The 17,327-nt window shown below is 39.4% G+C and overlaps 1 protein-coding gene across 1 annotated transcript in view; it reads left to right on the top strand.

The window, feature by feature from the left end:
* Nucleotides 1-3,856: 3,856 nt before the first annotated feature.
* LOC139959006 (protein FAM117B-like) overlaps nucleotides 3,857-17,327 on the top strand; it is a 105,692-nt gene continuing 92,221 nt past the window's right edge. The window contains exon 1 of the mRNA XM_071956488.1: nucleotides 3,857-4,547. Coding sequence (XP_071812589.1) covers nucleotides 4,274-4,547 — 274 coding nt within the window. The 5' untranslated portion in view covers nucleotides 3,857-4,273. The remainder of the gene's footprint in view (nucleotides 4,548-17,327) is intronic.

The raw sequence follows: 17,327 nt of genomic DNA, 5'->3' as shown, positions 1-17,327 counted from the left end.
ATTTCACAAGGACATGAAACATTGATACATTTTTACATGCTCGGATACATGCTCGGACTATCGTGGCACTTTTAAATTTCCAGATCGTTTTGAATTTGAGCTAGAAGAGGAGCAAGTGCATGAAAGACCATTCTCTACTCAGGAAAATGTTGACTTTTGAACCCCCCTCCCTATTTGTGCCCCCATTATGTGTAGGCCGACAAAGCGCTTCACAAGTTACAGGACACGAATATTGTGCCGCTCCTTAAACTGTTTGTTCCCCCTTTCCCTTCCTCACGAATCAGAATTTTCTGGCTACTTAGGCGCTTATTTATTTTATGTTTAATGTAATATTCTTATTTCATTGTAAAACTTTTATACTTGATACCTTCATCACTTGTATACGATCTTGTTAAGCCCAAAGTAGCAGATTGTTAGCAAGGCTTCACTTCAGGCACCTAACTTTTCCTATAGCAGTAACAACATTCATACATACATACACATATTCACACACCTAAATATACACACATGCACACACGCACACCCACACAAGCGCACGCACACACATATGACCTTCACGTGCGTGATGAATGTCTGAAATCTATGTTTATCGTATCCTTGAAACCAACGATAACAGTTTACCTTATACTCGATATTTCCGGGTATTTATATGGTTTAACAGGTACACACTCTACAATTAATTAAGTGTATTATATAACTGAAGCTACAACCCCTGAGACAATTAAACTAATTAGCACAGCGGACGTAGCGCTGAACATGGCATTACGCTGATAAGGCCCAGTTAAGTTAAACAAAGTTACTAGACCAGCATCCAACAACCATTGCAGATTGAATGAATATACTATAAGAGATGGAAATCTTCCATGAGATGGACTAACCGTGCCATCATATACCTGTGATTTTCGAAGCAACGAGAAAAAGAAAGAAAGAGAGACCCCCCCTAAACCCACAAATTGCAGAGGAAATTATGAAGAGAACGTTGAGAGTGGGGGGGGGGGGGGGGTTGACGATGAAAATTTGAATTGATTCAGTTGCATATTGTAAACAATGTTGGTCGACAGTATAGTCAGTACCAACTTTTGTCTGATAGAAACATGATATTCATACTGCTCATACTGACATTAAAAGTGCTCTAAAAGCGAGACATGACAGTACACTACAGAAATAAAATCGTCCCAACTTTGCTCATGTTTCGAATTTTGTGCTGACATCACTTCCTAACATAGTGTTAGATACTCTTTGAAAGTGTCTCCTCTATCATCTTTCATATATCTCATCCCGCTCATCCCCCTCATTCCACCCAAACCCCTCATCCCCCTCGTCCCCCTCGTCCCCCTCGTCCCCCTCGTCCCCCTCATCCCCCTCACCCCCTAATCCCCCTCAACCCCCTAATCCCCCTCATCCTCATCCACCTCATCCCCCTCATCCCCTCATCCCACTTATCCCCCTCACCCCCTCATCCCCCTCATCCCCCTAATCCCCCTCAACCCCCTCATCCCCCTCATCCCCCTCACCCCCTCATCCACCTCATCCCCCTCATCCCTCTCATCCCCCTCATCCCCGTCATCCCCTCATGCCCCTAATCCCCCTCATCCCCTCACCCCCCTCATCCACCTCAACCCCCTCATCCCCCTCACCCCCTCATCCACCTCACCCCCTCATCCCCCTCATCCCTCTCATCCCCCTCATCCCCGTCATCTCCTCAACCCCCTCTTCCCCTCACCCCCCTCATCCACCTCATCCCCCTCATCCCTCTCATCCCTCTCATCCCCGTCATCCCCTCATGTCCCTAATCCCCCTCATCCCCTAACCCCCCTCATCCACCTCACCCCCCTCACCTCCTCACCCACCTCATCCCCCTCAACCCCCTCTTCCCCCTCACCCCCCTCATCCCCCTCATCCCTCTCATCCCCTCATCCCCGTCATCCCCTCATGCCCCTAATCCCCCTCATCCCCTCACCCCCTCATCCACCTCATCCCACTCATCCCCCTCATCCCCCTCATCCCCCTCATCCCCCTCATCCCCCTCATCCCCCTCATCCCCGTCATCCCCTCATGCCCCTAATCCCCCTCATCCCCTCACCCCCTCATCCCCCTCATCCCCTTCATCCCCCTCATCCCCCTCATCCCCTCATCCCCCTCATCCCCCTCATCCCCGTCATCCCCTCATGCCCCTAATCCCCCTCATCCCCTCACCCCCTCATCCACCTCATCCCCCTCGATCATGCCCCTCATCCCCCTCATCCCTTCATCCCGGCATCTTGTGAGGAACGCTCGGATTTGTCGGTATATAATCAAAGTGTACCAGATATAAACTGTGGCGTAAAATATACGTTTTTTAATTTTCTGAAATTTAAGGAAATTTTCTCGAACGGTTGAAATCTTGACACAAAACTCATTCGTAGTCGGTTTGCTTTCGTATCGAAAATTTGATTAACTGTAACCCAGTAATAGTGTGCAGTCTTTTAATACAAACTGAATTGACGAAGAATCGTTGGAAGTTTGGTGACGCAGGGATTTGAGAAACCAAAGCGAGAACATTAGGACGCCGCCCTCAGAGGCCGACAAGGAAATTGTTAGGCACTGAATTACGGCTGACTACGCTTCTGAAATAACTTGATGCAATGAAATTACATTGATTAACTGGATATAACATTACCGTCAAGGTCTTAAGACATCTATTTAGATACTTTAATATTAAGAATAAAAGAAAGTTGAAATCTCTGTATTTTTGCCCAAGCGGAATGAACCTTGATAGAGCCATCGTTTTTAACAGTAAAATTGGGACAACTAAACCCATCCATCATATCAAGCAACTACGAAAAATCTTGCTCCGTTTGAGAGGCATCCCAGTTTAAATGAAATATCTGGTGGGCCACCATTTTTTAATTGTTATATGTCATACTGTGTCATAGTACCACCAGGAGATGAAACTTTTCACTTTCCCACTGTTTTGCTTTTCATGTTTAAGATGCATTTAAACACTACCAGAGCGATACTTAATGCCATCATTAGGTGATTTAAAGAACCGAAGCATTTCCATTGCAAGAGATAAACGTTGTGAGAAAATATAGGAAAACCATTAAAATTCAAGCATATATTACTCGATTATATCATGTTTAGACTAGATCAAATCTCCTACCGTTGCTATGAATATCTCACATATGGAATGTGATATTTCTAGTGTGTTTAGGACATTGATGTATGTTACGAAGGAGGTACATAGGTTAACTTGTTATACTAACAGCGTAGAAAAAACTGTAGTGCATGTAGTAAATTCTCGTATTATGCACTTTGAATCTTCATAGACCAAAGTTTACTGAAAAAAAAATTGCTCAAGAAGCGCGAGTGACGATTTCGGTTTATAAATAAGCGTAAAATAATTTTGACTCAAATTGACTGTGTTTGACAATTCAATCCTTCTGATATAATTGCATTGGTTTTCAGACTGTGCAGAACCCGCCTACGTCAAGAAACTTTAGTCCAATGAAATTACGCAAAGCTGAACGCTAATACGATTTATTTTGAGAATATATATAGACGTAATCCAGACACGATGCACACGTTAGGAGATATTTTAAATATAAATGATGTATTTTAATATTTTTAATGTGAATAAAGGTTCCAAATAGTTAAAATATTACCAACATGAATGTTTAATAGTCACCATTTTGCACGAGCTTGATAACCTTTCACAGTCGTTGCACCTTATTTTCATGCTCTGATATTCGCTCCTACGAACTGCAATTATGAAACCGTGATTCCAAAATTTCTTCAATTTTGTGGATTTATAAAATGGGCCAAACTTGAAATAGTTCATGAAAGTGTGTCAGAGAGAATTCTTTGTGTAATTGATAGTCTGCATTTTAGGGAAGGAAGAAATTGTGCTGCTACTTTTGCTCGTCGTTACGAAGCCGACGACACAACTGTTTACGCTCGTCTTCATTGTTATGGTTGTTGTGTACACACAAATGTGCACAAACCATAATAGTCTTCACTCGGAGCCTAACTGAGCCTACGCTACACACTAGCTTATGCATACGATAAAGACATTCTCAGCAGTCTGTATATCAGTATCCGCCTGCTAACAGTCATTGCTACAGTGTGTGTGTACCTACGCTTGGAAGGTACTAATTTTTTGCTCAGTACGGGTAGGCTAACGAGCTGCAACTTTCAATTCTACGTTAAGTTATAGCAATTCTCTTTTACCCTCAAGATGATCGTTGTCGTATAGGAGTAATCTTGGATAAATTTAACCGGATCTGACAGCAAAATGACTTCCCAACCACCCCAAAGGCCTCGGCGAAATGCTTCGCCAAGATCGGGACCAATTCGAGCAATGGTGCCTTTCTCGTTACGACAGAATAGCAGCCCAACACGCGGGTTGATGAGTAGCAACGGCCGCCGTAGTAGTCCAGGGCCAGGGCCAGTCTCTTCACCAACACAGCCACGTTCTAGCTCTAATGATAGCCACAAAGCTAAGCATCATAGAGCTCAAGACCAGCGTGCTTCTCCTGAACGAAGCCCTAGCTCTCCAGGGTTCAAAGGTAAGATAGGCTAACCAGATTGCAGCACAGTACTCAGTAGGCCTAGGCCAGCCCAGGCATAGGCCTATGCTAAGTTAGCATTAACCTAGGGCCTAGGTTAATGCTATTTCAAGGCTAGCTTACCTCAATTATGCAACTGAGACCTAAATTTAGCATAACCTCTTTCACTTAGTGCTTAGGGTTGTGCGTTGCTATTTGTGGTACCTGGTGGAAGGACTCGACTCATACTCTACAGTCTACTTAGGCCCTGCTGGGGGCCTAGCAATCAATTATACAAGGTACTAGGGTAGCTAGCCTAGATGCAAAGAAGCAATCACTTTTTGCGGCAAAATCTCAGGGATTCCGGGACAAAAATACTCAACAAATCCTTGATGCCAGCAGAACATAAAGGTGGCCATCTCTTTTTTCTTGAGATCCTGTAGGACATGATACTGATCATTGCATGCCCCACTCTTACTGTACAGTACATTTAAAGGTAGGGTGGAATTTTTTGGGCCTACAATGTTTGGGGATGATGTTTTAAGGATGGTAGTAAAATGTCTAAGTTTCTTCAATACATCATGCAGAAACAAGTAGACTTGGCCTAGGCAGCCTACTTTGTTCTATTTTTATAAAAAAAGTTATTCTCATACTTACTTAAAAAAGATGGTTTGAATATTACATGAAAATGTTTTCTATCAAATGGTGCTAGTCTCCACATGTCCCCTATATGCATTAATACACTCATCACTCACTCTGTAAACAGCTATGAAATGTTGCAAGGATCATGGTTTGTCTTTCTTTGTACGTGTGAATGAACTTTGACAATGGTGTGTACTTTGTAGTTGTAACAGTCATGCTGAAGCTGTTGTTGCACCCAGAAGGCCAAACAGGTGAAATTCAGGGCCTTTTTTGGCTTCAGAGGTATAGTCCTAAGGACACTTGCAATAATCTGGGGACATTACCTGAAATTCTGAGACAGTTCTGGTGACAATTTGAATCCAGGTACTGTCCCAAAAATTGCTGGTTTCTGGTCACATTATGATAATTTAATAGTACCTGAGATTCCATCAAAATCTGCTTCTGTTGTCTAACGTACAGTAGGCTGAACGATAGCCTGGCTGGATCGTTTCTCATTTGTAACCAGTTGGCACTAGTAGTAAGTAGTGTTGGTTAATAATACCTACAGATCCCTAGTAATATCCCTGTACGACACAAAAACACCACTGCTATGTGTCTACATATTGGACTTGATCCAACTAGTCCCAGTGAAGCCAAGATGAAGAATAAATGGGCATGTCATACTGTAGTCAATCATGTAACTTAAAGTGTAACTTCTTCAGTTTTGCTTAATCAGCAGTTATTTGAACAAAGCTTAAGCGACCACAAACGTGGGAAAAACCCGCAAGGGCTTATGGATTACAACTTACACTTTGGGTGGCTGACAATTCAACATTTTAACCCAAATTTGGAATCTTTTCAAGTTAGAAAGTCATTTCAGATGTGAAAACCGTAGATTGCTCTTGGATGAAAACCCACCTTACTATGACCCGGGCTGGTATCAAACCCAGTACCTCACGATTGCTAAGCCTCGTTGCTTCAAATGCCAACACCTTTATCCACTAGCACCAGTATGATGAAACTACATCAGATAAGATAAATGATACATTATTCACTGAGTCTTTGACTCCGACATGGAAAGTTGAGAGCATTATCAGGGCCCAAGTTAAATCCTTTAAAGTGAGTTTTCATACATTGCTATGGCTTTGGCCTGATTTTTCACTGGTTAATTAATTTAAAGTTATTGCATCTGGGCAGATCCATTTCATCAACACCATGAAATTGGGTGATGATGGTAGAGTAAGTAGTGAATTACTTAGCATTTGACTTGAAAGTTAATGCACACATAATTTGTTTATACATTCCTTGATAGCTAAGACCCCTATCTGACTCACGTACTGTACGATTAATGCTAGACCAGGCCTAAGAATATTACTGAGAGATCAGCACAGAGTTGAGTGACTTGGGAAAACAAAGACTATCGTACAAAACTCTACTTTTCTCTTGCTCAATTGTCTCCCTTTGATGTTGCATGACAGCTATAGAGCTCATGCCAAGCAGACTGTATAACAGCTTGGAGGTGTCAGGGGGGAGGGGGAGGGGGGAGCCTCAGTAATTTATTAACAAACTGAGTACTGCTTGATCTCAATTCTACCCGTACAGTGACTATGTATATAGTTATTCCCACAGGGCTTATTATCAAGTGCTTTGAAGGTCATCCCTGATCAAAGTCAGTACACCTAATGAGAAGTACTATGGATTTTGGTCCATGGGTGCATAAATATTGATGTGTTCATGGTGATGTCATAACAGACAATGGAACCATGTGAATTTTCTGCAAACGTAAAAAGGGATACTGTAAATCAAGTTCACTCGAAAGATCAGACGTTATATATTGGCCCCCAACAGTTTCTGTTTTGTGTGTGGCAGAAAAATGCTTTAATATTTTCATTTCAAACATAATTTCCAAGAGGTTTCCCCGACCGTCCCTCATTATTCATATACATTGGGGAGTCAGAGTTTAATTTAGTGATCAAATTTTGTGTAACAGATTGAATGACTCTCAACTTTGCCTCTTTATGAAATACCCTGGTTCCTATGTAAAAACAAAAATTGCTATCTTTTCACTTGAATAGCAGTTTCACAACTTTGCATAGCATTTTGTGATGTGATACAAGAAAAATTATTCCCTGGGAGTGTTCAATTAAATGTCCCAGGGAGGACGAATTCTTGGAAGGTCGCAAATGAAAAGCTTGCCGGATTTTGAGCATGAGTGGTTATCATTGACTTCTTTGCATATATATGCTTAGGGCAAGAGCAGATGACATTTCAAATAAAGGTTAATTTATGTGGTGTTACAATAACAAACAAGGGGAAACACACACACACAAACACAAGATGAAACTAAAACTTGCCTGGAATTCACTTCTTAGAAGACAGAGGAGATTATTATTCAGTTATTCAGTGGTTGGAAAAAACTTGAAAACAATTGTGTAGTCTTAAGGGGATCCAAAAGAGAGAAGAATCAAAAGGAAGAATCGGGTAGAATTTGAGTTAAAAGAAGAGGGTTGGATAAAATTATTTCCATCGAAGAAGACCTGGTAATCATGTGCAGTGACTAATCGCGCAAGGGTTTCTTCATTGGCAAATTTGCTACACACCTATTGTACGGTACCTAACCGCACCTTTGTACCGTACCTAAACGCACCTATTGTACCGTACCTAACAGCTTCCATGGTTGATTTATACAGTATGAAGAAGATTGGAGAGAATGATAGCCTGTTGTCTTGGATGTATTTTGTCCTCTGTGTTGCATAGTAACCCAAGCCACGGTTAAGTCATGGCAAAAGGTTTCGTAGCCTCCCTGTGGGGTGTGTACGAAGATATGAATGAACTTGTCATGATGAAAGTATCATTTGCACGTACAGTACAGGGTCACAGTTTATAAAACATATACACCCACTGGTGTTACTAGCATTTTGGGGGACATAACTAATATGGATGTGTTTTGTACAGTATTAATTATATATAGAGAGGAGTTTGGATATTTACAAGCCAAACAGTCTTTTATGGTCCAAGCAAATGTTTACTGTTTCTGTTCAACCCCAAAAAAGAACAAGAAAATAAAAACAACTGCAAAAGCATCTACATGGAGTTACTGTACATGCTGTGACTACTTGCTAATATTGGAATGAGGTTGAACCTTTTCAAAGGCATCCTAACATGATGCCACAAGGAGCACACAGTTGTACCATCTATATGGAATTGTGCAACAAACTGTAGCCTAAGCTAAGTATATACATAACATATTACTGTCTGAGCTATGGAAATTTGAAGTTCTGTTGGCCAGTGTGGCTGCTGTGAACTTGTGTCATCAAATATGATTGCATGTGAATGTGATGCTTCGTTCTTTTGAACTGTTGTGCCACATGTGCACCTGACTGTGTTAATTTCTCTATCAGTGATGTCAGCTTTCTCAGAAGGTGGGTTGGTTGCAAGGTACATGCAAGGAAAATTTCTTCGTAAAGTTTCAGCCGTCAAAATTTCTCATACAGAACTCTGAAGTGTAACTGATGTAAATAGGCAACGGGTACAGTACACTCAAAGTCAAATTTGTAGATAGTTATCAATTAGTAAGTATGTATATGGCTTGGCTTTGTTTTACTCAAGATTAATGGCACTCTTTATCTGTCGTCTCAAACCGACTGTACTCTGTCGATGTTGTGTGCAATGTGGTCACTAGTTGGTAACCTTTTAACATCAGTCTGTTATCTCATAGTGTTGGCCGATGACAATTATTGTAAATGCTTTGCAAAGTTTGTGTAGGTAAATGATGTTTAATTGTACATTTAAGTGAATTATTGACCATTATTGCTTTCTTTGTTTCGTCATGTGATATCCTGGTGTATATATGCATTTCAAACCCCCCCCCCTTTTTTCCCCTGACATGATAAGATTAACGGCACCTGTAAATTTGGGTTTCAGTTATTCTCATCACTCGTCACTTACATGTCTCTTCACCACAAATGTACTCTCATTCTACCATGTTCACTGTTACATCCACCCTCTTAGTAAACTGGCATCGGAATTGTCCCTGCATTGCTTGCATTCCGGATTTCTTAACTTTTAGGAAGTAGGTTTCGGTTTCTTCGGGAAGAATGGAAGAAACATGGAAAATAACCAGATTCTTCCAGTTTCTTCTGGAAGAAACTACTTTTGTATAGATCTGGAAATATTGCAAAATCAAATAGGAAACATGAAAATTGAAGATAATGTCTATCTCTACTACAATGTTTTCCAAGTCTTATAGCTTACAATTAACAGTTAACTAGTGTCTCTTTGAAGTCCATCTCTGTAACAAATACCTTTCACAGTTCTTAATCTATTACACCTTTACAGTAGTCCTGTATACTTTATTTGCCTTAGTACAACACCTTTGAAAAACCCCTAGGCTTTTATTTGCAAGTTCTCGCTTTGCTCCTCTCCAGTCGATAAGCAGTTTAAAAAAAATGTTTGTCAGTTTTCATCAAATTGTGACAATGTACATGTGGTATGAATTCTTGGGAATAACAAATTATGGTTTTTGGTTTATACAGACTGGCAAAACATGTCTTGTCCCTTGAGAAGCTTTGAACTTTATATCTTTGGTACTAAAAATTTGAGCAAACTATAACCATGATGCAAATTTAAAAGATCATTTACACAAGACTGCTTTCTCCCTTCCTCCCCTAACCCAACTCATTTGCCTTCCCTCACCTCCCTCCACAATAGTAAGTTCTCTTAAATCTCTTAAGTAGAATGTGAATGTCTTAAAAAAGTTATGTAGGGCCCAAGAACCTACAATTACACAGAATTGAACCAGCTGATAGTGAATCCAGGTCATACAAAATTAAATGCATTGAAAATACCATGTTTGTTTAGAGTGAAGATTATCTCCTGGCTGTAAGCAGGTAGGTGTGGCCAGTATCTCTCTGCAGCCAAGACCTAATTGTGGTTAATTAGCTGGTTTATTGACAGTTGTATCTATGCTCTGGGTTACCCTTTGGCTCAATTCTGTTTAGTTCTTAGATTTTGCATAATTAATCAGTCAGTTCACAAAACAATTGTGTTGAAAACCTAAAGAGTAATTTCCCACCTATTTGTGTTTTTTCTTCCAATTTAAGTGCTCTGGGTTGCCCTATGGCTCGGTTCTGTTTAGTTCTTAGATTTTACATTAATTAGTCAGTACACAAAATAATTGTGGTCAAAACTTTAAACAGTAATTTCCCACTTATTTGTTGTTTTTTCTTCCAATTTAAGTGCTCTGGGTTGCCCTATGGCTTGGTTCTGTTTAGTTCTTAGATTTTATAATTAATCAGCAGACCTACTGCACAAAATAACCATTCCCCACTTTTTGATTTTAGTGGAAGAAACTGGAAGCAAACTGTTTCATCCGTCCGTAAAGAAACCATATTTTTTTTTTTGCCTCAGAAGAAACTTGCAAACCCTGTAATAATCGTCAGTTTCACTTTCACATACAGTAGTAGGTCAATCAGGATGGTTCACTTATGCACAGAAAAAAGTTTTGAAACTTGCGATACACCTCTGGTTTTTTTTTTTCTTTTTATATTTTTTATTTACAGTACTTTGTATAGTGAAACCTGTCAATGGTGTTTCATCCTGGAGAATGCACAGTTTGCAATATTTTCACAGTCATTTGAAGAACAATACACATTTTACAAGTGTTCCAATGTCTAGGTTTTGGTTTCGTTTCTTATAAGAAAGGAAGCAAAAAGCAAAACTGCGAATGTACTACTTACTTAAAGTGGTTTCTCTTAGTTTCCCTAGGGTTGTTCATGAAGACTGATAAGAGTGTCAGTAATGCATACAGGTTTGTACATCCATATATATTGCTCTTCTATATTTGCATAATAGATGCTATACTGTTTGGAATTTATCAGAAGAAGTACTGTACACAATCTTTGATATATGTTAATGTACATATATAGTGTATGCGCTACTACATGTGCTAATGAATAAAATAAAAACCATGGCTTCATACAAGTGTTTCTCTAAATATACCTTGCTCAGGATTGTTGTAAATCACAATGTTTCCATGATAATATATTGTGCACCTATTCCTTTCTTTTTTCCTTCTTTTTTTTTGGTGTCAAAAGGTCATCTGAAAACTTGGTTGTAACATCTTACATCAATTTGGTTGCCACCTAGCCCCCTGTGTTTGCTGGTAGTGCTAAATTCCTCTGACAGATGTGTTGGAATGCTAGTTCAGCCCCCTTATCATGTGAAGTCTACGGAATGAGTCCGTGACTAAAGACATGCAGTGGCAATCATAGGGTCAGGGAAAAGCAAATTCCCTGGATAAATCTATACCAGTGTTTTGGAAATTGTGGTTAACCTACAGTTTTAACTGGAGCATAATTTGATATGTTTGTGAAAATTTGTGAAAGCTTAGCTAGAAGGAAGCTTTGAAATAATTTGGCATTTTTTGGTTCCTTGCTTTAGCAAAAGGAACCTATGCAGTCAGGTTGGCGTGTGTGTGTGTGTATGTATGTATGTATGTATGTATGTATGTATGTATGTGTGTGTGTGTGTGTGTGTGTCTGTGACACTTGCTTGGGTACGCTCTATCTCAATAAGGGAATGTTAGATTGAGGCCAAACTTGGACTATAGATCCGCCATATGGAGAAGGTGTGCCCTATTGTTTTTGGTGCCCACAAAGGTCACCAAAGGTCAGTTATGGTCCAAAAACCGAAAATATTAAAACTGCAATAACTCCCAGTGCCATTGTGCGACAAGATTGATATTTTGGGACAAGTTGTGAACTGGTTAGGGGAGCATTTTCAAACTTAACGGTCATGTGATCCAAGGTCACCAAAGGTCAATTAATGATAAAAAACTAGTATTTTTGCAATAACTTGAGAACGAAATGTCTGTTAGGGTTGGGAGTTGCCTCAATGTAATCCAATTGTCGACCCGCATCTGGGTGACCCTTGACCTCAATTTGACCTCTGGTGACCTTTTCGTGTTTTTGGGATTTTTACAGTTTCGATGCTATTTTCAGATGTCAAAGGTACCTTCTGATCATAAATGTCAATAGGTTGACCCCGTGTGACCTTTATGTGCGAAGTTATATGGGGTCAAAGTTTTTCGGTCAGAGTTAGGATGGTTGTACAGACTTTTCGTTTTGTTTTTTGGAATCAGGAGATTAAACTACATCTGAAACCAAGGTCAAAAGGTCAAAGGTCACATTAGAAAAAATGTGCTTATTTTGGGAGGAAACGAGCAAAAAAGAAAATGTTTGGTTTTGATGCTAGATTTGGATATCAAAGGTACCTTCCGATCAAAAATGTCAATTGGTTGACACCCGTGTGACCTTCGTGTGCGAAGTTATACGAGGTCAAAGTTAATTTTCAGACATTTAATGCAACAACTCCCAGTTCCAAGGTGTGACATGGTTGATATTTTTGGACAAGTTGCAAATGGTATAGGGGAATATTTTCAAAGTTAACGGTCATGTGATCCGAGGTCACCAAAGGTCAATTAATGTCAAAAAACTAGTATTTTGGGGATAGAAAATGGGCAAGGAAAAAAATGTTTGAATTTTTATAGTTTGATGCTCTAATTTAGGTCTCATCAATCAAAAATGTCAATAAGTTGACCCAAGGTGACCTTTGTATGTTAAGTTATATGAGGTCAAAGTTAATTTTCAGACATTTAGTGTAATAACTCCCAGTGCCAAGGTGTTACACAGTTGATATTTTGAGACAAGTTGCAAATGGTATAGGGGAATATTTTCAAACTTAACGGTCATGTGATCCGAGGTCACCAAAGGTCAATTAATGATAAAAAACTAGTATTTTTTGCGATAACTTGAGAACAAATTGTCCGTTAGGGTTGGGAGTTGCTTCAATGTAATCCAATTGTCGACCCGCATCTGGGTGACCCTTGACCTCAAATTGACCTCTGGTGACCTCTGGTGACCTTTTTAGTGTTTTAGGGATTTTTACAGTTTTGATGCTATTTTCAGATGTCAAAGGTACCTTCTGATCATAAATGTCAATGGGTTGACCCCCGTGTGACCTTCGTGTGCGAAGTTATATGAGGTCAAAGTTAATTTTCAGACATATAATGCAATAACTCCCAGTTCCAAGGTGTGACAAGGTTGATATTTTTGGAGTAGTTGCAAATGGTATAGGGGAATAGTTTCAAACTTAACGGTCATGTGATACAAGGTCACCAAAGGTCAATTAATGATAAAAAACTAGTATTTTTGCGACAACTTGAGAACAAATTTTCCGTTAGGGTTGGGAGTTGCTTCAATGTAATCCAATTGTCGACCCGCATCTGGTTGACCCTTGACCTCAATTTGACCTCTGGTGACCTTTTCGTGTTTTGTGGATTTTACAGTTTCGATGCTATTTTCAGTTTTTAAATGTACCTTCTGATCATAAATGTCAATGGGTTGACCCCCATTTGACCTTTGTGTGCGAAGTTATTTGAGGTCAAAGTTAATTTTCACACATTTAATGCAATAACTCCCAGTGCCAAGGTGTGACAAGGTTGATTTTTTTGGACAAGTTGCAAATGGTATAGGGGAATATTTTCAAACTTAACGGTCATGTGATCCAAGGTCACCAAAGGTCAGCTAATGTTAAAAAAGTAGTATTATGGGGGAGAAAATGGGCAAAGGAAAAATGTTTGAATTTTTTACAGTCATGCTCTATTTAGGTCTCACCGATCAAAAATGTCAATTGGTTGACCTCCGGGTGACCTTTGTGTGTGAAGTTACATACAAGTTCAAAGTTAATTTTTTGACATTTAATGCAATTAAATCTCAATGCCAAGGTGTGACATGGTTGATATTTTGGGACAAGTTGTGAATGGGGTGGTGGAACATTTTGAAACTTAAAGGTCATGTCATCTGAGGTCACCATTGTTATCATATCTGTTGACACGCTTGTAGGTCTCTTATATTTCTTACATTTGCGACGCCATATTTAGATCTCAAAAGTGCCTTTTGATAAAAAATCCGGTCACATTTTGTGATCACAAAAGTGTTGGCTATAGTGTTGGTTACTTTATGGGAACATGTAGGACCACAATTACTTGGACTATTTCAGCCCAATCTTGCTCGATAATACTATGTGTATTGTCATATACCCCAAGCAAGGAACCACAGTGCCCTTGGGCTCTTGTTTTAGATATATTATATGTAGTCAATCTAGAAATCTGCTGATCGGCCATTGCCAAAGAGTGATTTATCTGTATAGCATAGCATGGCAAGCTGGTACTGTACAGTCTACAGGGTTAATATGTGAAAATGGACCAAATTGCTAAAATATCTCTCAAGGATTTTGTGCTGTAACTGCCAGTTGCTTTGTACACAAAATTATAGCCTTATGTATGTTGAAAGACAAAAGAAGGAGTAACAAGCTTGCTATGAAAAATTTATGCAAATGAACATTCGTTTCTCTGTTTTTTTCCAGTTTATTTGTATTACTGATCATTCATGTTGTCCATGATCTCACTAGAAATAAAGAATTAAAACTAAAATTCATATTCCTAACAAGCATTGTTATGATTTGGAAATTTTCTGTACAAGATTGCTATATGATTTCTACGTCATTCAACGGTGAAAATAATTGGGAACCTTGGGCTGTAAGGCCCACATAATTTGCCAACCGGCCCACTTGGATCCCTTTAGAAGCAAACTTGCCTTTGAAATTTAATGCTTAGTAGCACATGGTCAACCAACCACTCTCAGTTTTTTTCAAAGTAAACAGAGAAATTAGTCATGTGGGAAATATGGTTGTTTTTTAATGATAGTTTATAGAAAAGTCTAATTTATAGAAAATGCCAAGTGGCCCCTGGTTTCACTTAAGTAGGCCCTGATTCCACCATAAAGCGTGTGAACCAGAGGCCCCCTTTCAGAGAATGTGGCCCCTAGTCTTGGAAACATTTTAAAGCAACCGTGTGGGATTTTGGTCCAAACTTTTACCAAGCCAGATTTAACCGCACTGCGAAATGGTAATAATAGGTTTTTGGCAAAGGGAAAAAGTATGATTCAATTCAATATTCTTCACTATATATATAGAAATATTAAAATTCTCCACAATTATATCTGCTCTCATGAATTGTTATTTTAATATATAACTGTTCGAAATGGTGAATCGATTTAAATTTACTTCGTTCCCCACTTACCTGTCTCCCCACAACCTATAATTTTTACCCACCCTACCATTCCCTTCCACTCCACTACATAAGGTACAGTACCCTTGCCTGTATTATGTTGTCCTGTTAATAATTGTTTTTTTTTCTGGAAGGATCAAACTTTCAAAGCCTTCAGTATTAGCTCTAACTTTGCTGTATGTGTGATCCGTAGAGGTCTGAATACTTCATAGCTCTCTCTCTCTCTCTCAAAGTCTACTTCAAGGGTTCATTTGCAATCCCACTAACAGCTGTCTCCCCTCATTCATCCTTCCCATTTGAAAATGCCATTCACGTATCGTCGCCGAGTCTTTGGCGAGTCTGCGGTTTTTCTACCTCGCACACACCCAGGGACACAGTAGGTCGTCAGTCGGGGTTATGTTTTACTTATAAACCATTCCAAGAAATGCTGTAAACAAGCAATGGGATCAGGTGGTCTACTTGTGCAAAAAAGAAAAAGAAAGAAAAGAGATGTAGTGTACACTTGCAGGTTGGTAAAGTGTAGTGTTTTTAACACCCTACACTCCCTACAGTATACATACATTTAATAAGCATTTGGCTGTGTTTTACAGGCATACGTAGGGTGTGTCTGTTAAGTATTTGTATTTGTTAGGAAAAGGAAGGGTTGAAAGAAGATGGTTTGTTGCACACAAATGTTTGAAGATATTTCACGAGGGCGATTTCAATCCCATTGCACACCAACACGGCCGTAGTGTTGTCATCGACAAGGGTGCTCTTTTCAGACGCTACGATATTGGAATCGTTCTAGACCCCCCCCCCTGTGGATGTTTAATTTTCTGATTTTGCTTTATTTTGTGTACAGATTATTGACATAGAATGCTTACCTCTGTGTTTTTTTGTTTGTTGGAAAGGCGACTTTATATTGTAATGAAATTATGAAAATTGTACTAATGAACCAATGAAGAAGCGATATATGAATATTCATTATTATTGTTTTTCTAGCATATTATGTATTCTAATGAAGGAAAGCCCTTAGCATATAGTCAGAGTCGCTAGTGACATAATCAAGGAGTCGAGATCCTTAAGTGCCTTGCTACGTGATTGGAATCTAAAAATTTGGTTTCTTTTCCAAGGCGACTGCCTGCTCGGCCTGTTGCTTATTGAATTAGTGTCCCTTTTTTTCCACATTGGTAGCCCTTGAAGGCAGTTACTGTTAATAAGCCAAGATGGGCAAGAATCATGCATGAGGGAAACAAAAGCAAAATGGATGACAAATGTTGATCTTAGCATTTTAATTTTTGGCCTCATATCAGTTTCAAAAATGTCATTTCTTAAGACCTTTCTGACATTTGAAGACACGTAGGAGAAGTTGGCTCACTGTTTTGGCGGCCTCGAAAATTCAGGTTATGTACTGGCTAAATGCCAGTGTATTTTGCTATTTTGCCCGTAGAACCAGAAAGGCCAGTTTGTATTTTTGTTGTTGTTGCAAGTAGACGCATGATATTAAGTTGGGTAACAATCATCAGTCCAAAAATCTGCATGATTTGCGTCTCTAAAAGACAGTGTTAAGCCCTGTAATATAGTGCTAAGCCCAGTCATGCAGTGCTATGCCCTGTAATGCAGTGCTAAGCCCTGTAATACAGTGCTACGCCCTATAATACAGGGCTATGCCCTGTAATGCAGGGCTAAGCCCTTTAATGCAGTGCTAAGCCCTGTAATACAGTACTAAGCCCTGTTTTAAGTTCTTATTATCAGTGAAATTCATTGGGCTGCTCCATACAATTATGCCTGTACAGTAACTGATGTGTGCTGTAATTCAGGAAAACGATTTTAGCCTGTTGTTTTTTGAGGCACTTTATCTAAGGTCAAAGTTCACAAAGATGACAGCATCCATAAAGTTTAGTTTCAACATAACTTGTAATACAACTTCTGTTACAATTATGCAGTCACCACTGACTTAATCAGTAGAAGCAACTCTGCATGTTGATTCATCAAATTTTTGGAAGTTCTACAGTATGTAAACTTCTAGGCATTGCTTAAAAGAACATTACAATTGGTGGCTGTTGTGAGTT

The sequence above is a fragment of the Apostichopus japonicus genome, chromosome 18 (assembly GCF_037975245.1).
Source record: "Apostichopus japonicus isolate 1M-3 chromosome 18, ASM3797524v1, whole genome shotgun sequence".
Lineage (NCBI taxonomy): Eukaryota > Metazoa > Echinodermata > Holothuroidea > Aspidochirotida > Stichopodidae > Apostichopus > Apostichopus japonicus.
The sequence above is the reverse complement of the archived record's forward strand: the minus strand, read 5'-3'. Positions and strand labels throughout refer to the sequence as shown.